The sequence below is a fragment of the Armigeres subalbatus genome, chromosome 3 (genome assembly GCF_024139115.2).
Source record: "Armigeres subalbatus isolate Guangzhou_Male chromosome 3, GZ_Asu_2, whole genome shotgun sequence".
Classification (NCBI taxonomy): domain Eukaryota; kingdom Metazoa; phylum Arthropoda; class Insecta; order Diptera; family Culicidae; genus Armigeres; species Armigeres subalbatus.
In genome coordinates, this window is record NC_085141.1 from 63,482,471 (window position 1) to 63,503,216 (window position 20,746).

At 40.5% G+C, this 20,746-nt stretch overlaps 1 protein-coding gene across 1 annotated transcript; it reads left to right on the plus strand.

Annotated features, from left to right (window-relative positions):
- The first annotated feature begins 5,668 nt into the window (after positions 1-5,668).
- LOC134227324 (leukocyte elastase inhibitor-like) lies at positions 5,669-18,681 on the plus strand. The gene is made up of 4 exons (XM_062708711.1): positions 5,669-5,922; positions 16,921-17,685; positions 17,747-18,183; positions 18,244-18,681. The coding sequence occupies exons 1-4, from the start codon at positions 5,889-5,891 to the stop codon at positions 18,547-18,549; spliced, it is 1,542 nt and encodes a 513-aa protein (XP_062564695.1). The 5' UTR covers positions 5,669-5,888; the 3' UTR covers positions 18,550-18,681.
- Positions 18,682-20,746: the final 2,065 nt, after the last annotated feature.

The following is a 20,746-nucleotide window of genomic DNA, read 5'->3' on the forward strand; positions in this document are numbered from 1 at the left end:
GTTTATGTGTTGTAAATATTATTAAATTACAAACGATCATTAGTTTGCGTTTGTCCGGTGCCTAACATGTGACAAATATAAACATTAAACTTGCTTTGTATAGTATTTATTATCAATAAAGATCTGATTGGAATTTAATTGTGTAGCACTCTCTACAATCATACTTCCGATAGTTGAAATACCCCTTGAGATAGTTAACTAACCCTCAATTATGCCAATACTCATATAATAAATAATGCTGAAAAATACCCTCTTGATTTCGATCCAATAGTGATTTGCAGCAACAGAGCACCATCTCATGTTATTAATCCGTTTTCAACGCTAAATCTTGCCACTTTTATCATTGAATTACACTTCCTCTTCCGGGATACAACCTGATATTAGCCGCACACTTTTAATCTAAACACATCTCTGTATATAAATTGCAAAAGCCTCTTCGCGCACTTCGTAATTTGTAACACTCGAATAAAAGAAATAAAATTTTAAAACGCAAAAACATTTTTTTCTCCATGAAAATTCAATGAAAAATCAGCCGAACCTGATTCCTATTTTTGCGCAAACGAAGGAAAACGTGACAGAAATTTCAAAAAACAGTCACCCTTTAATTTTGCATTTAGTATTGCGTGAAAAATACCATTTTAAAAAGTAAGCCCGATATCGATAAGTAAAGGTATCGATAAATACAATAATATTATACATTCTTACCGCGAAATGCCAGAGATAAGATTCCCCTAAACACGCGGCGATGAAATCACTAAGGTCTGGGGGAGCCTATAATCCGGACGGATTATTTGAGGGTAAGTCGGGACTTCCGAATTAAACATTCTTCCGAAGTTTCATCTCTCAAACTAATAGATGCGTTGTTCAGCGCATTTTTAAGCGAATCCAGCGCACTAATTCCGTAGTTGGGTAAGTTGCCTGTACTCGAGAAAAATTCAAGTTCGATATGAAAAGTGTACTAACTTTGTTTCAGATATACAACACTGATGTCACAGATCGGCCGACAAACGCTTGGCTTGAGTATCGTGAAAGTTTGAAAAAATCAACGGCAAATTATTCAAGTCGGAGAAAATGACATGGGACGAATAAGGGCAGTGTACAACAAAGTCACAAGCGAATTTTCAGAGACCAAATTCTAGAGTACGCACTACGCTGAAAATTTATCAAATTGATTTCCTCCTACTGGTGACCACTCGGATTACTATTCAGGATGGTTCATTATTTGGTTCACTTGTATATTGTACACTTGATTAATTCGGTTGTGGCTTCTTCATAAATACAAATTATTTAATTAACAAGCCAGCATCTCTCATAAACTCTTCGATTAGAGAAATAGGCAGCTGGGGAAGTGAAAGGTGGAGTTAACGAAATGTTTACATACTCCATGTTTTATTTTTCTGAGAGTCAGTGCTCAGTAGGGTAAGGGAGGTATTTTGGACCACCAGTTCGACGGCTCATATTTTGGACCACTGAGTGCAAATTCCTCTTGGTGGTCCAAAATAAGAGCTCCCGTAAGGGTGGTCTAAAATACATCCTTTACCCTAGATTAAGAATCTCAAAACTGCAGTTTAAACATGACCCCTTTTCATTGTAGTGGAGATTGTAGGAGAGTTGCATTCATGACGGAATGGGCGGAAATTTATTACATTTATTTTCAGAAGTTTGCATGTTTTTATAAATTTATGTTTTCCGAATGTATGTATTTACGGACCATGTTGAATTCTGGAAAAAATATTACTTTTAATTGCGAGGGTGACGTTTTGAATTGTTGTTTCAACTTGCCCCGCACCACGCATTTCTATTTGCCCCGATTAGTTGAACATGCGGAGCAATATCAAACAACCAAAATACAAAAATTAAAACGAATCTTTCATCGATTTTTTTATAATCATTATGCTTATTCAACATTGAATGATTACCTACCGTGAAAATTTTAAGAAAAATCTCTTCCAAACCTCGTTTTAAGACCTGTTTCATTCGCGAAGTCGAAGCAAAATTCTCCACACAAACAATGACAGTTCTTTATGGGTTTTTACAGTAGAGCAACAGAGAAGAGGAGATGGCGGCCATGTTTCACTCAAACTCTGACAGATACCAATAGGATTTCCCATAGGAGGGAAGAGCAGAATTTGCTTCGACTTCGCGAATTGGCACGTCAAATAGTTGGTTTGAATTTTGCAAAGGACGAGACATAAACAATGGCAGGAATTGGTTTTGAAAGCTGCAATCTTCCGGGAATGACAGTCAGAAGGTGCGTTTAGGGGAGTAGTTTGTTGAAAAAAATAATCAGTGCATTCGGTCACTTCCTATCTAAATTACAGCTTCCGTTTCAACTTACCCCGCATTTCAACTTGCCCCGGTGTACCTTACGTTTCTTCTGATCAAATTTAGAACATACGTCCGCTGCCACCACCGACGTTTTTCGGACTGGCGCGAACCTCTCAGACATGGCTAAGGGACACATTCGCTTCGAAATGCAGTGTAAACAATTAACGTGGGCTCTTGTTTTCCCATGGGAGCATTTTAGATCATTTTCCCTTACATCAGGATATTTGCATTGTTACCTACCTGGATACCTGGTTGGCTACAGCGTCGATACACCTATGTCTGGCGTATTGTAGAGCTCCATAATCGTCGGTCTTGGGCGATGTTCCTTCAGTTTCCCCGAACGTTCAGGTCCCCAGGTCCGATTCCACCGCGTGCAGCCAGCGTGTGTGGCCTTCTACGAAGTCGCCGGCCCCTATCTGGTTCTCTGTTGAGTATTGTTTTTGCTATTCTTTATTCTGACATTCACACTAAGTGACCAGTCCACTGAAGTCTGCCGTATTTTATACGATTCACAATATTTTCTTCTGTGTATATTTGATACAGCTCATGTTTCATGCGTCTGCGCCACACACCATTTGCTAGTTTCCTATAACCACTTATAACTCTGGTCTCTTTGCTCAGAGCCGGTTTCGCGGATTTCACGGAAACGGTCATATCTCAGGTGTTTGTCGACCGATCTGTTACAATGTTACATCAATATATCAATTAATTCAGCAAAAGCAGTTTGCCCGGCTCCTAAATAAATAAATAAATAATGCTTGAAATGCCCCCAAATAATAACATGCGAAATTACAAAAAAAAAATGAAGTTCTATCCAATTAGATCGAAATGGGATGACTGGCAGTACACGTCACAACATGGACACACCTCCATGAGGGGCAGTGTAAATTCCACATAAACCCGCCGATAAATATAATGGAATATAAAACAGAACAGCACATGAGAGGAGATCGTTACCTGGATCTTTCTGTCTGTCTTGACACGATGGACTCCTTAATACTAACCAAGCCGTCCACAACCAGGGGTGGCATTGTGCATCTCGATTCGAACGTAATTCTATCGAGTCGAACATGTTTGGCATTACGGGTTTTGATTCGATCTCGAAAACGACTCATCGTTCGAGTATGCTCGAGGAGGTACAAGAATAACGAGATGTTTTGGCATTATGGAGACTCGATAGCACACTGAAAAACGACTCAAGTCGAATGAAAAACACTCGTCACCTTTATAGCTTTCGAATGTTGTTCGAGAGTCATTTCTTGCTGAAAGTTTTTTTTTATATTTGTTATTATTTCTCTACGGAAAGAGAATAAAATATTTCATTAATGTATCTTGAAGGAGAGAATGTCATTAGTTTATCTACTTCTATACTTTCCAGACAACATGCAATCTCTAATTATCCCGAAATCCGCGTAAAAACGACTTTAACTTAAATCTTTTATTCAGTGTTCACGTATTTATTGACGATTTCGATTAACCGCGTGAAAAATCTATGGGGAAAATCTTTGTGAAAACGTGTATATTCCAAAATCTACGTAAAAACAGTTGAGTTAGATAAAGAAAAAACTCACAAGAGATGACCCAAGTACATTTAGCTAAAACACATGGAAACATCAAAGTAATTTATTTTCGAAGCCTTCTTTGGCTTTAAATTATTTAGTTCAAAATTGGATCTGTGGCATAAACTCGAATAAACATAAAATTTATAATTGGTGTCGTAACAATATCTTAATTTACAAAACATATCGTATCGGCATAATGTTGCTCAATAAATAATATTGCTTTGTATAGTCACTGAGCACAATTTGCTTGTTTATAAATTAACTGCCAACTCATGCCCTGAAGGATGCCTTTCCATCATCCATCTATCATCTGCATGCTACACGCAGATGAAATTACTCGTATTCTCTCTGTTTACTCATATTCGTCATGCGCTGAAGGTTGTCTCTCCAGTGGGCATACTAAACACGGAGACAGCTATCTCTCATTCTCTCTGTTTACATTTTATTTGACAGAACATACTCGATTGAGCTAGTACAACACCATTCGAAATCTTGTACTGCGACTGAATGAAGTCGAACGAAATACATAATGCCGCAATTTTTTCGAAACGAATGCAAAAACGTATGAATCGAGTGATTCGATTCGAGATGCACAATGCCACCCCAGGACGTTAGACAAGAAGATTCTCGCTTAGTTTGTGTGCTGTTCAGTCTCCATGGACCATGGCTCCCTTTCACATTCTGTCGCTTCAAACTTGTTCGCGCCGTAGCGAACGGCTTTCAATCTAATTTTAAATTATCTTTCGATTATCTAGTCCCTCAAACTTTGATTAGGACTGACCGATAAAGCCGATAAACAAACCAATCATTTGAATTCATTTCTAATTTTCCAAGTTGAGATTTTCAACCTTTGAATAATTCACCAGTCGATCTCTGGCTGAATACGTATAATATTCTAATTTCTGGATTTACGGCGTGAGTGATCCAGGACCATGAAAATACGGGAAGATAAAATTTTTAAGCATTTGAATGATATTCTTATAGAATTAAAAACTTTTTTGACGTATGATATTACTAAATATTTGTCATAGAGTATGATAGTACCATTGTTATCTAGTTGATATCTATTTAACAAGATCATGGATGAACAATGCTCTGATTGTCCTACCCAGGTAATTTCAAATGAATTTCGATTGGCTTTTGGTGTGTTCATATTTTGCAACATTCAGATCTTGGAATCTCAGATTTACTCTTGAAGGAATGGGTCAGCTAGGTAGATATTGCCGCTCATGAAGAGGTGTCAGTGTTAGCGCGATGTTAATTAGAATGCCTTATTGTTGAATTTGAATGCTCATAAAAGTGCAATAATGAGAAGACGGACCCGCTAGTAAAGATTGACGCACGAGAAGGTGAGGTTCGGTCCAATTTTCGAACAATCGGGTTTTTCCATTAGTCCGTCGTCTAATGGTGCGGTCGTAATCTAATGGTGCGAAGCCGATTTTGTTGACATCGATTACGTAGAATAGAATGCATGGCTTGTCTACATCTGATGGTAATTCAACCTGAAACAAATGATCGTTACAACAGGTTTCAATTTAATAAATACACTGCTACCAAGCTATATTCTTCATTTGATAACGCACTTCTATACAGAACATCCACACCTAGTGTACAAGCATATTTGTCCGACGTCAACAGCGTCATTCTTTCTCACAAATGAACAACTCAAACAATTTAAAAGATCGTGAGACATGCACATCGGTCACTGTTTCTGACCAACTTGTTTGCCTCAGAATACGCACACTTCTAACGTGCGATCAGGCTGACCAAGCTGCTGGCGATTAGTCATCCAGCCAGTGCACTGAATGCCGTGTTCGCGATCAGTTGTTTTTATTCGTAGACCCTGATGCAAAGTGTGCGTCGCGTCGTCCGGAAGATTAAGATCGCCCTCAGGGGGATCAGTTTTAGTTGTTAACTTATCGGTGGCGGAACCACCGGGAAACTATTTTTCGCTCAAAGATATAAGCTGCAGAGAAACAAAGTGCAAGAGGCACCGAAATGACGAAAATGAAGCTGTTGGTGGTTTTGAGTGGTAAGAAGGGTTACGGTTACATGGCGCGTCAATGTTGTGTGACGGAGATTCTCAGCATGAAAGATGGGTTTCCCCAATAGGTTGTTATTGTTCTGTGGGGAATCACCGTGATGATGCCGGGTTCCATATACTTAGATTTAGAATTATTATTCAATTTAATGGACTTTCTCCTATAGATTGCATACATAATAGATCAGGAGTGCCTAATTTAGTTCAGTGTTTGATCAACAGAATATTTCTCCAATCATGGAATCTATGTCATACTTTTTTTCTACTGCAAACAACGCATCTAACGATAACCTTACAGTTGACTGTCGTAATTAGTTGAAATAAGTGCAAGCTCGTATTATATATGAGAATTCCAGAATGTAATAATATAATCTATGAGCTATGCATTCAAATAGTCTTGTCTGTCCATCCCTTGGCGAATGTTTTAACTTTCTGTAACCATGTCACACGTGTTCCTTGGGGTATTTATTAGGGGCCGTCCACAAAGTACGTCACGCCTCTAGGGGGGAGGGGGGGTTCAGAGCAGCGTGACGATCCATACAAAAATTTTAGAGGTGTATTACAAAAAGTGTGACGAAGGGGGGAGGGGGGGTTGAAAATCACCGATTTTTGCGTGACGTACTTTATGGATCTTCCCTTAGTACATAGTACGTATTTAAATCTAAAGTTTATCAATGTATCTTCTTTAAAGATGGAAAAAAATATTCCGTTTAATCTGATTTGTGCTGCTATGATAAAGTTTCGAAAATAGTGTTGACCTTTAAAATCCCTGGTCTTTGAAGTGATCCGATTATAAATAATATAATTATCTGATAAAATAGAAGAATATACCTTAAGCAAATACAAAATAATTGTGGTCATTCAAAAAATTAACATCACGTCATTTCTCACTGTGATCTTCTGAAAAGAAGGTACTGCATATATATTTTAGGTGCAGGGCTTCTATTTAAAAATTGTGGGCTACTTTGGACATTTTGATATTTTGAAGCAAAAAATCCAACATCCTTATTCTGGTTTCTTCTTGATAGCTTGATAGTAACTCTCTTTTTTTTAATTTGATCATTAAATGATTTTTTTCGTAAGGAATTATTAGAAAATATTTAAAAAAAACAAAGCCTGGAGTCAAAAGAAGTTTCGCCCGGCGGTACACAGATGTTTGAAAAAAACATGAACAGCATGCAAACATAAGTGCTGCCCAATGAGCAGCTCGAAGTAGCTCGAAGTTGTTCCCGTCCTGCTCGTTCTTTTTTGTAAACAAATGGGCATGAGCAGGACAGGGAGAAACTTCGAGCTACTTCAAGCTCTCATTGGACAGCACTATATTTAATATTGCTAAATCTGAAATCGGTTCCTCCATTCAGCAGATCTGAAACTGTGGGAATCCCCACGGTGGGATTTATTTTTTCAATAGAAGCTTATCAATGGCTCTCTTGTGACCTCTATTGCTGTCGAGGATCACTTATACTAACCAAATGAAATATTATGGAAACACAGTTAAAGTGGCGGGATGGATTAGTTGGATGGTTTAATTGGGAAACTATTTCCACTGGGATATTGCACTATCAAGATTGGAATAAAAGATAAACGTACCAGTACCAGTCTTTAAAAACCTATGGCAGATATGATCTTTTGATATGTCTACCGATTGATAATTGTCAAATTAGCTATTATCTGGTAAAAATGGAGGAGATATTCTGTAACGCAATTTTTTATATAGTTTTATTTGTTAATTATCAAATACATGCATTTATCTCTTAGACTAAGTGTTCCGTGTTTGATTAACTTTATCATCCTTATTTTCTATGGTACATTTTTATTTATTACTAATTAATACATTGCAATTGCCTCTGGCAGTTGTGATTTTTCCATTGGTTCAAATGAACCGTTCCGACATACGCCAATACATTAATTATAAACTAAACCTAAATTAATTGATACAACGTAACGTGTAGAAGGACTTATCCGTAGAAACAGAAGATTGCAGCGATTTTTGTCGAAAATTGCAAATTTGGCCATTTTTTCCATTTCAACAACTTTTCGTTAAATTCTGCATTGAAGCGACTTGTCGATGCATCGCGAGTACTCGTGTTTTTGAGTGTTTTGGTGTTAACTAGGCGGAAATTCAAGGAAGATAATTGCCCGCATCTTACCGCATGGCTAAGGAAGGACCCTAGGGTATATGATTGTGAAAAAAATATGTTGTAGTTCAGAAAAAGGTGTTCTATCGAATGAATAAAAAAAAATCAACAGGTTTTTCAAAATTAAAAGAAAAAACAATTGCGAGAGTTCGATTATGTACCTAGTGTTGGGAATTCGTACCGCTCAGTCATCAGTACCCGCTCAGCTGTGGAGAACGACGGAGGAACTTTGTAGCTTAGTAGGGAAAGCGCCTGTCCAGCAAACTGGGGTCGTGGATTCAAACCCCACCGAAGGAATTGGATACCGTAGAGGGGTGGAGTAAAGCATGCGATGTGCCGTGGGATTTTTGCCATATCGGTGCTTGTATCGCGGATAGCTAGCAGAGGTGCGACTTCTTCTTTGCCCCTCCCGAAGAGTGTCCTGATGCTAGCAGCCATACTCAACCCGCTTTTTACAGCACTTATTTATAGGTCACTTTGTCCTCCTTTTTGCGGCACGTAACGTAGAAAGAATTTTAAGCATTATTGGCATTCAAAAGTAAACCTATAAGAAGACACTTTTAGAAACTCAAAGAACTAAGTAGCTGTTTTGCATCTTCAACATTTGCCTTCTACATGTGTTTTGTTCTAAATCATCCAAGAATTCCCTGGAGTATAGGCCTTGAGGTCTATACGCCTAACCTAAGGGCTCTTTTTAAAACTGGTTCATGTCCTATTTGATCCATTGAGTCAAACTGGATATCTTCAATAGCTGTTCCATTCCAGGAGTTTCTACTTCCCGTTTCTACTTGACATTTGAACCGATTGGAACCGGAAACGAATTTACCGAGTACCGATTCAAGGGTAAGTTTTTTAAAATAAATAAACACCATCATGCGGCACAAAAAACTTCATGAGTTCAAAAGTTAAGTCATTCTATGGTAGTTGTGTACTTCTTCGATCGTATTTGATCCAATTGGAACCGGTATACATATTTATCTAGTACCGGTTCAAAGGTCAATCTTGGGACATAAGTAAAACCCATCATGCGGCACATCAAACTTTATGATTTCAAAAGTTATGGCATTCTATGGTAGTTGTGTATTTCCTGGATCGTATTTGAACCGATTAGAACCGGTAGACAGATTGACCAAGTACCGGCTCAAAGGTAAATCTTGGGAAATAGATAAAACCCATCATGTGATACAACAAACTTCATGATTTCAAAAGTTATGGCATTATATGGTATTTGTGTACTTCCTGGGCCATATTCGAACTGATCAGAACCGGTAAATGGATTTACCGAGTACCGGTTCAAGGTCAATCATGGTTTGATGTGCGCATGATGTGTCTTACAGTCAAACCTTGTTCGGTTTTTTCCTCGTCGTGTTTTCGAGTTTTTACCGTTTGCGTCAAGTGAAGGATCTCTCTTAGCTGTGAGAAGGAAGCGGAGCTTATTTGCGAAGCAATAAAGTATCCGTTAATTAAGTTTTCGCAAAGTTAGCGTCATCGTGCGCATCAGTCAAGCGCAAGCCAAGCTGCATCGCTTCATCGCTGTCCCCGCACGCCGTCGTCTTCCGTGGTGTGCAGGTAGACAGCAGCAAACGTCGATCGGATCATCGCCACCAGTGCAGCTCAAGCCATCCGTTCGCAATGTGCGGTTGGTGAGAAAAGGACCAACACATACGCCTCGGGCGTCGTACCATGTGCTATCGTCTAGTGCGTAAGCAGCCGTCGAAACAGCAGTAGAAAGCTAAGTGTTTGAAATTTCCCCTTGTTGTCTCCCTAATCTTTACCATCTTTATCGATAAGTTATTATAGTCTGTAGTTAGTTTTCGTATCTTCCACCCCCACCCCACGCTGTTAGATAAATAATTATTTTTGCGTTATTTTTTATACGCTCCCTGTGATAAGTGTTTTATAAATAAGTGTGTGTGCCTCGCTGCAGCGGGACGCTTGGTCTCCGCAATGCACGAAGGCAAAGGCGGTGGAAGTTCGTAAAATTCCCTATCCAATGACCCTTTATTGCATTCTGGTATTCCATCCCAGAGTAGAATGGAAATCAGCAAAACTACCACCACAAGTCCAGTGAATAATGGTACTTCTCCCCTCACGACCCTCCGCCTCAAGGCTTACCCTCCAGACTCTAATGGGCCATATGTTGTATTTTCCGACCCAAAGGCAAACGCTTGAATGTTAGTCAGATCAGCAGAGGTCTGGAAAAGCGATTTTCGTCTGTCATGACCATTGACATGGTCGGGTCCAGTAAGCTCCATGTTACGGTCAGTGATCGCAAACAAGCCAACGAGATTGCCACCTGTGAGCTTTTCACTCTCGAATATAGAGTTTACTTACCGTCAGCAGCGTGCGAGATCGCGGGGGTGGTGACGGAGGGCAGTATGACATGCGACGATTTGAAACAAGGTTTCGGTCGTTTCAAGAATGCTTCTTTGCCTCCTGTTGCGATACTGGATTGCAAACAAATGTATTCGGTGTCGCAGGAGGGAGAGAAGCGGGTTTATTCTCCGTCTGATTCTTTCTGCGTCACCTTTTCCGGGTCCGCGCTCCCTGACTATGTAGTGATTGGCAAACTTCGACTACCTGTTCGGTTGTTTGTACCGAAGGTGATGAATTGTGTAAATTGCAAGCAGCTGGGCCACACCGCTCAGTACTGCTGCAATAAACCTCGCTGTGCATCATGCGGAGAGAAGCATGTGGGTGGCGCGTGCAAGACAGCACTGAAATGTGTCTATTGCAACGAAGGCCCTCCACATGGTCTTGAAGCTTGTCCGACGTACATACAGCTGTGAATTCTCCAGAAACGGTCTCTTTATCAGCGGTCTCGTCGAAGCTACGCCGAGATGCTGCGAAAGGCCGCTTCGCCGGTTGTTTCTGACACCATCTACTGGTCTCTTCATTTGGACGATCAAGGTAGCTCTGACTCTGAAATTGGAAATGGGAATGGGGCCTTTGTTTTCAAAGGCTCAATGAGGAAACGAGTAAAACAAAGCCAGCGTCCCTCGAAAAAGCTTGGAAAACAGCCTCAAAGTGAACCCCATTCCAACATGGCGAAATCAAACGCAGGTGGAACTCAAAAACGTTCAACTTTTGTGGTTTCTCATCAGGATGAACGAAAGTTTCCACCGCTTCCGGGGACATCTAAAATCCCAGATGCCCCAATTTTTGCGATTTCTCAGCCAGAAAGAGAGCATAGAGAGCGAGCACAACAATCTCCGACCGCTCCAATGTTCACAATTTCTGGCATCGTGGAGCTCATTCTCAACATCTTCGATGCTTCCGACCCCGTTAAGAACATGTTCAAAACTGTTCTTCCTATACTGACTCCTCTCCTGAAGCAACTGGCTTCAAAAATGCCCCTCCTCGAGTCATTCGTATCCTTCGATGACTAATTTCGTCGATAAAGCTCATATGATTTCGATTCTACAGTGGAACTGTCGAAGTATTCTTCCAAAATTAGAAATTTTTAAATTTTTAGTTAACAAATTACAATGCGATGTTTTTGCTTTATGTAAAACATGGCTAACACCAGATGTAGACTTTCATTTTCCAGATTTTAACATCATTTGCCGCTATCGGGCAAATTCATATGAAGGGGTGCTTTTAAGGATCAAAAAACAGCACTCCTTCTATAGGGTCGATTTTGCTCCGATGTCAGGCACCGAAGCTATCGCATGTCAGGTGGCTATCCGAGGAAAAGACCTCAGTATCGCCTCAACATATCTTCCTCCAAACACCGCGATATCTCGTAGAGATCTCTCGCACATCTGCTCGGTTATGCCCGAGCCACGGTTGCTCTTGGGAGATTTTAACTCCCACGGAACAGGCTGGGGGAACTGTACGACGACAACCGTTCATCAATGATATACGACCTCTGCGACGACTTCAATATGACAATTTTGAATACAGGAGAAGTTACACGAGTGGCTCCTCCAACAAGAGATAGCCGTCTAGATCTTTCCATTTGTTCGAGCTCATTTATCATTGGACTGTACTTGGAAGGTGTTCCAAGATCCCCATGGTAGTGATCATTTGCCGATCGAAGTTTCAATTTCCAATGGACATAATCAATCCACTTCTATCGACCTCTCATATGACCTCACAAAGCACATCGATTGGGGGAAATATGGGGAGGCCATCATTGATGGCCTACAGTCGATACAAACACTTCCACAGCGGGAAGAGTACCAGTTTCTATCTCAGTTGGTTATTGACAGCGCTCTCCATGGACAACGCTGTCCGGTGCCAGGAGCTTCGGTTCGTAGGAAACCACATAGTCCGTGGTGGGACACTGCGTGCACACAGCTCTATCGTGAGAAATCCAACGCGTTTAAGGAATTTCGGAAACATGGATCGATCGTTCTTCACAAACGGTACATCGCGCTCGAAATCCAGTTCAAGAAGCTGGTGAAAGTGTAGAAACGTGGATTTTGGCGCACTTTTGTTGAAGGTTTATCGCGCGAGACCTCAATGAAAACTCTGTGGACCGTTGGGGGAAGAATGCGCAACGCGTCGTCCGTAAACGAAGATCGTGAAAGCTCGTCGCGATGAAAACTCGATTTTACAAAAAAAGTTTGTCTGGATTCGGTGCCGTTGAAGCAAGTGTGACATAATGCTTTTGCTGACAGGGATGATATGGATCGGCCCTTTTCGATGATTGAATTCTCGCTTGCTCTCCTGTCATGTAACAATTCTGCTCCAGGGATGCATAGAATAAGGTTCAATTTTCTCAAAAACCTCCCAGAAGTCGCGAAGAGGCACCTATTGAGCTTGTTCAACCAGTTATTGGAGTGCAACATTGTTCCGGATGATTGGAGGCAAGTGAGGGTGATAACCATCTAAAATCCTGGAAAACCCGCGTCGGATTGCAATTCGCCCCATCGCGATGTAGTCCTGTCTTAGGAAGCTGTTGGAGAAGATGATTCTCTTCAGGCTAGACGAATGGATTGAATCGAATGGTTTGTTGTCAGATACACAATTTGGTTTCCGCAGGGGTAAGGGAACGAACGACTGTCTTTCGTTGCTTTCTTCAGAAATACCTTCAGCATACCTTCGCTAAAAAAGAGCAAATGGGCTCAGTGTTTATGGACATTAAGGGGGCTTTTGATTCAGTTTGCGTCGATGTCTTATCCGACAAACTCCACGAGTGAGGACTTTCACCAATTTTGAGCAACTATTTGTACAATTTGTTGTCAGAGAAGCGTATGAGTTTTTCTCATGGTAACTCGGCAACTTCACGAATTAGCTACATGGGTCTGCCTCAGGGCTAATGTTTAAGCCCCCTTCTTTACAATTTTTACGTCAGAGACATTGATGAATGTCTCATGCCAAATTGCTCGTTAAGACAACTTGCAGATGATTGTGTTGTATCCGTTTCGGGGCCAACCGCAGTTGATCTGCAAGGACCGTTGCAAGATACTCTGGACAATTTGTCTACTTGGGCTTTAAAGCTGGGTATCGCATTCTCTCCGGAGAAAACTGAGATGGTTGTCTTTAAAAAAAAACATAAGCCGGCAAAGTTCCCACTCCAACTGATGGGTAGGGCAATCACTCATAGCATGTCTTCTTAATACCTCGGGGTCTGGTTCGACTCGAAACGTACTTTTGGGAAGCACATTGTGTATCTGGTACAAAAATGCCAGAAAATAATCAACTTCATGCGAACGATAACGGGAACTTGGTGGGGAGCGCATCCCGAAGATCTTATCACGTTGTACCGAACAACCATTCTGTCGGTTCTCGAATACGGTAGTTTATGCTTCTAGTTCGCGGCTAAAACACACATGCTGCAGCTTCAACGGATTCAGTACCGCTGTCTCCGTATAGCGTTGGGTTGTATGAGTTCGACTCATACGATGAGTCTGGAAGTACTTGCGGGAGTACTGCCTCTGACAGACCGTTTCGCGGAATTATCGTTCCGGATCCTCATCCGCTGTGAGGTTCTCAATACATTGGTCATTAACAACTTCGAGAAGCTGCTCGAACAAAATCCTCAATCTCGATTCATGAGTATTTACCACTGGTATATGACGCTGGAGGTAAGCCCATCTTCGGTTGACACCAATCGTGCTAATTTCTTAGACTCTTACAGTTCCTCTGTTACTTTTGATCTGTCCATGAAGCAGGAGGTTCAAGGAATACCAGACTTTCTGTGTGCGGAGGTCATACCTCCATTATTTGCAAGCAAATGCGGGCACGCCAGTGAGGAGAGAAGCTTTTTTACAGATGGGTCAAAAATGGATGACTCCACTGGTTTCGGTGTTTTTAACGTTTTTCATAGCGCCTACTTTAAGCTGAAAGAGCGTTGTTCCGTGTATACCGCTGAGCTAGCTGCTGTACACTATTCACTTGAGCATATTGCATCTCTACCTCCTGACCATTTCTTTATCTTCACCGACAGTCTAAGTACCTTGGAGGCTGTTCGGCCAATGAAACCTGTAAAGCACTCAGCGTATCTTCTAACCGGGTTACGGAAAGCTTTAAGTGCTTTATCAAAACGGTCATTCACAATCACCATGGCTTGGGTCCTTTCTCATTGCTCGATCCCGGGAAATGAGAAAGCGGACTCTTTGGCTAAGGTGGGTGATATTTACGATCGGCAAATCACCTTCGATGAATTTTTCTCATTAGTTCGTCAGGAAACCTTGATCAGCTGGCAGCAGAAATGAACAAATGGGGAGCTGGGTAGATGGCTGTATTCAATTCGCCCGCAGGTGTCGAAGCGTCCATGGTTCAAAAAATTGAATATAGGACGAGACTTCATTCGAACCATGTGTCGTCTAATGTCCTATCACTACACTATAAATGCACATCTTTTTAGAGTGGGGCTCTCGGAAAGCAATCTCTGTGTTTGCGGCGAGGATTATCAGGACATTGATCATGTTGTGTGGGCGTGCGAGGAGAATCGCAGCCCCAGATCTGCATTAACTGAACATCTCCGGGTCCGAGGAAAACAACCAAAGCCTATTAGGGAAGTGTTGGCGGGCCTTGATCTCGAATACATGTCCCTCGTCCACCAATTTGTGAAAGTTGCTGATAAAAGATTGTGATCTTAGTCTACCCACCCCCTTGTCTGTCGTTCCCCATATCGAATGTCTTCCTCTTGTTGTCCATTTCAATGTCTGTCGTTAACCCCTTTCGTATGTCTTCCTCTCATTGTTGTCTCCCAAAAAAATGTTTGTCCTGTTACAGATGTGAAACATCGCCAAGAATGTCAACTATATGAACATTAGCAACCTAATTACTTAAGCACCCCAAATTCCCTTCCTTTCCTACTATATTATTGTATTCCCTTACCTCGACCAAACCGCGAGTCTTTCGGTTCCCCAAAACTAACATTATGTATAAGATTTAAAAAATAAATTGTTAAACTTGATTTCGGCTCCGTAACGCTTCACGGCAATTGAGTCTCCAAAATAAACGAAAGATTAAAAAGAAAAAATGCTCGGAAGCCTACTTTTCAGAGGCTGTGCAGCCTTCTTTTAAGTTTTTTTCCTTGAGGTTTGTTTTTATTTTCTCCTTTATTTAAAATGTTTGGAAAGCTCTTTTCAAAGTCTCGGAAGGCTCGAGGGCCTCATTCCAAGAGGTTCGTAAACCTCCTTTCAAGAAGCTCAGAAGTCTCCTTTCAAGAGGCTTGGAAGCCCTCCCTTAAAGAGGCTCGGAATTCTTCATTCAAGAGGCTTAAAACCATACTTTCGAAAACCTCAGAAGCGTCCTTTTAAGTTGCTCGAAAGCCACCATTCAAAAGGCTCGTTAGCCCCTTTTCAAGATGCCCAGAAACCTCTTTTAAAGTAGCTTGGAAGCCTTCTCTTAAAAGGCTCGGAAAAATCTTTTAAAATGGCTCGGAAATCTCCTTCCAAGAGCTTCGAAAGCCTCCTTTCAAGTGGTTTCCCATTAAGAGGCTCGGAATTCTTATTTTAAAAGTCTTGGAAGCGTCCATTCAAGATATTCCGAAGCCTCCTCTTAAGTGGCTCGAAAGCCGCCATTCAAAAAGTTTATTTATTTTATTTATTCAGACTAAGGCCGAAGTGGCCTGTGCGGTATATAAGAGTCTTCTCCATTCGGCCATTCAAAAAGTTTGCAATGCTCAAAAGCGTCTATTCAAGATACTCCGACTTCAAGAGGCTCGGAAAGCTCCTTTCAAGAGGCTCGGAAACCTAAAATGTGTTCATAAGAGCAAGTTTAGAGTCCAGCTTAGTTCTAATAGGAATAATGCATCGTGAAGTAGCGTGTTCATTTCACATGTTAATATTTTATTGATTTGTCTATCGGCTTTATCTACAAACCAGGGCGTTAGACAAGAAGATTCCCGCTTCGATTGTTGTGCTGTCCCGAGCAGGAGAAATTAACTCAACAATACCTCTTCCTGTTATTGATACCATACTCTGTTATAAGCTAGCCTTGCATAAAATGGTAAAATACCAAAAAATAATACCAAAAATTTAGACATAACATACTCTGTTATTACAATACCAAACGTATCACAAATTATTATTCGTTTGGTACTGAAATACCTAAGCATGTTATGTCTAAAGTATTTTGCATATAAATTTTTGGTATTATTTTTTGGTATTTTATCTCTTATCCAAGGCTAGTTCATACCAATTTCTGTCATTGAAGTCGTCGCTCCTGCTCGGGGCTCAATAGATGGTCTCTATGCCTTGACGCTTCATACTTGTTCGCGTCCTAGCGAACAGCTTTCTATCTGCTGATTTTCAAATAAATTACTTTCAATTATCTACTCCTTCATGCTTTGAGTAGGACCGACCGTTAAAGCCGATAGACAAATCAATCATCATAATGACGGTCGTTAAATTTGTTTCAAATATTTTTATTTTATCTTCATATATTTTAGCTAGTTTGATGTTAACAGCCGGCCAGAGAAATCGGAACAATCTGACTCAGAGAAATCGCTCCCTTCAACCATCCACCACTCCAACACCGGCTGATAACGAGTTTTTCGATTCACGGAACTGTGAAGCTATGAACATTCCTGCCAGTCCCCAAATGGACCATTGGGCATGCCTGTGCAATCAGTTCGAACTCCAACGGGAAACCTGTGAGCAAGACATCGAAAAATATCTACCTTCACAACCTGGGGCGAAGGTTTGCATGGATCACCAACACTATTACATTGGCTTGAATGATCGATGCAACTATGAGCACGATCTGGATTCATCGAATGATCCTGCTGGAAAAGCAATGCAATTTGCGCTTGATCTATTTCAAGCCGCTGATCCCAAAAACCCAGACGATAATTTTATCGTAAGTCCTCTGTCACCGCAAGTGCTGCTAGCGCAACTGACTGAGGCGTGCTCTGAGAAGGCCCGGATGGAAATGATCAAAGGTTTAAAGTTGAACGGAAATGAAGCGGCCTCCCTTGTGGATGCCCTAACTTCCGCGGCCAATAAGGACTCCACTGCAAACAAACTGGATATTGCATCGGCGTTTTTCAAAGCGAAAAGTATGAAGCTGTTAGATGAATTCCGTGACGATGCCAAACGGAATAACATTAAAATGATTGACATTGATTTCTCTGATACGGCACAAGCCGCGCGCACCGTGAACGAATGGGCGAGTACGAAAACTAGAGGAAACATTCCACAAGTAATTTCAGAACGTAAGGCTAGTAACAATTTTGCAATTTTCGAATAAAACTTAAACATTTGCTTAACTTACAGAAGGCATCTCTCCGGACATGGCAATGCTACTGGTAAATGCTATCTATTTCAAGGGAACCTGGTTATACAAGTTTAATGAAACTGAAACAAATAGACGGGGTCAATTCGAATCGATGAAAAATAAAAAAATGTCCGTCCACATGATGTCCCAAACGAATAAGCTTCGCTTTGGTGAGATCAACTTCGACATTTACTCCGATCCCGAGAAAGGGTTACGTTGGGTCGAGCTGCCCTACGATGGCGACGAGCTGTCGATGATTGTTCTCCTTCCAAAGATGCGCCACCAACTGGACGAAATGCTGAGCCAAACTAACGGAAGTCATCTCCAAGAGATATTCAGAGTACTCCGCCGTAATCACAACCCGATAAAGATTCACCTTAAAATGCCACGATTTACCATCCAGAGTTCAGTTTCATTAGTCCAACCGCTGAAGAAGGTATATTTTCTCGTATTAGTAGGTTTCTATGCTTATTACTTTTTTATAATTTTATTGCAGCTCGGCATTAAAGAAATATTTGAGGATGATAGCCCACTGCCAAAGCTATCGAAAGCGCAAACCCGAGTGGGAGACGTCAAACAGGATGCTTTTCTCAGTGTTGACGAGAAGGGAACGACTGCCACCGCGGTCAGCAGGGTCACCATTATTCCCCTCAGCCTGAACACGTACGACGACATGGATTTCAAGTGCGACGAACCTTTCTTGGTGATGGTAGTCGACAAAACGCGGGAGATTCCACTGTTCTTGGCTAAGATTCGGAAGCCACTGAAGACCAAAGACGATGACAAACGAGCGTTTGGTTAACAGTTGATCGTACTCAGAAAACAGATCAAAGCGATTAAAATATACAATTTTGATAATCTGATGTGCATATGATAAGACTGGGATACAATTTTATAAAAAAGATCGAGCGCGTCTTAGCCAAAAAAACAATAAGCAGTTTTTATTTCCCTGTTAATGGTCATCTGTATCGTAGGGTGAAAGTCGTGGGTGTTCCAATAGTTGCGCACGGGTACAAACCCGCTCCCAAAAGTGGTAAAAACGACTCATGATATCATGAGCCTAGTGTATTTTCCCTTTATGAAAATACACCATGATTTGAGCTCATGATATCATGATTCATGCTCCCGTAACGCATCCGAAGCGTTACCAATTATTCTGTCATGAGAGAACCATGAATCGGAATCATGATATCATGAGTCACTGCTCCCCAAATCATGATTTGAATTCTGGGAATCATGACCTTGGCTCATGATAGTGGATGCGCACAATTCATGATTCCGGTTTTTTTTCTAGGACCATGAATCCAAATCATGATTTCGGGATTTTGAATAATAAAATCGGGTGCGACTTTTTCGGGTACCATATATAAAAACATGTTTTTGGCATTGTGAATCTGTATGTAATACACATTTTTGTATTTTCATTAGATTTATTTTGTTCATAGTACTAGAATAGTACTAAGTACTGAATGTACTAAATGAATATTTTTATTTATTGTTTGACGATTTATCACGTAGAATACCTTTTTCAGATTTTGCGTTGAGTTCTCAAGTTGCTTCATTGATTCTGGCCTCGGTTCAGGTTGCAAAGTCTTTACTGGTTTCCCGTCGCACGATACCTTGAACAGAGTTTTCTTGAAGGGGAAAAAGCTTTTAAATAATGTGTATATAACATCTTTGTAGAAATATAAGACATGAATTCTGCTGTAAAATAATTCGATTTTTGTAAAGAAACAACGTACACCCAAAAAACAGTTCTTACAATTATTATATAAAAACGTGCCATATACAAATCTGTAAGGTTTTTATACACAAATTGTATTAAAATAAAACAAATCTGTATAATTTCAATACAACGATTGTATTAAAATCTTCCAAAAATTGTATATGCTCAATTATTATACAGTTTCTGTAAGGTTCTTATGCAGAACTGTATTAAAATCTGCCATCCGCTGGTTGGGTGTAAACTAAAAGAAACATGGGACAAAAGACTGGCTGGACAGCTTAGTATGGGGAGAAAAAAAAGTTGTCGAATTCCACGGGTCACCCCCAAGGATTGTGTCTTTTGGTGAGAAAATCAATCTCTCAAAATTTCAGCTCAATCGCTTGTTGCATAAGCTGGCGCATTTGATTTAAAGTTTGTATGGGGATTTCAGCCCAAATATATAGGAAAATGCACCTCCGTCACTCATTCGATCTGGAAATTTGTTCTGAATGCTCGATTGAGCTCAGATTCGCAAAAAGGGCAGTTGGTATGTTGCAGAACAATTTCACAGAAGATTGTGATGATTAAATGAACTTTTTCTTAGTTTACGGCTGATTTATTAGGAGCTAGATTGTGTATTTTGGATTTATTGATCGAATCGAATCAGCCGGAAACTATATAAGAGTTTATTTACTCATCATACAATCTTCTATGAAATTGCTCTGTAACATACCAACTGAATAGTGGTGAATAGTGGAAGTAAATGGAAGAATAATAGTCTTTTAACCTTGTAGCATTACCCCTAAGACGCTCTAAAATAATTAATCATACCAACTGACCTTTTTGCAATTCTGAGCTCAATCGAGCAATCAGAACCAAAAAGCGATTGAGCTGAAATTTTGAGAGATTGATTTTCTCACCAAAATACACAATCCTGTTACCATTTTTGCATTCATGTTCAGTAATATCGCTATTTTAACACCCCTTGATGAATGTTGGGGGTGATAAAATAGAAAACGTGACAATATCATAAAAAAATATTTTTAATTTTTCAATTTGTTTTACAAATATAGCCTTGAGAAAGTAAAATCTGTGAACGGAACCCATAGTTTCTAATAGTGTATGGACCACGAGAGGGCCTTCACTGGCCATTCAAGTCCATAAGTGAGGGTCACGACAATAATGTCTTGCTCAGAGTCCGATAATAGATTTTTTTAAACCGTGCTCTTATGATTCGAGTTTGGAAAATACGTGTTCTTCTATGGTGAAAAATTCATGAATTGAACATTTCTAC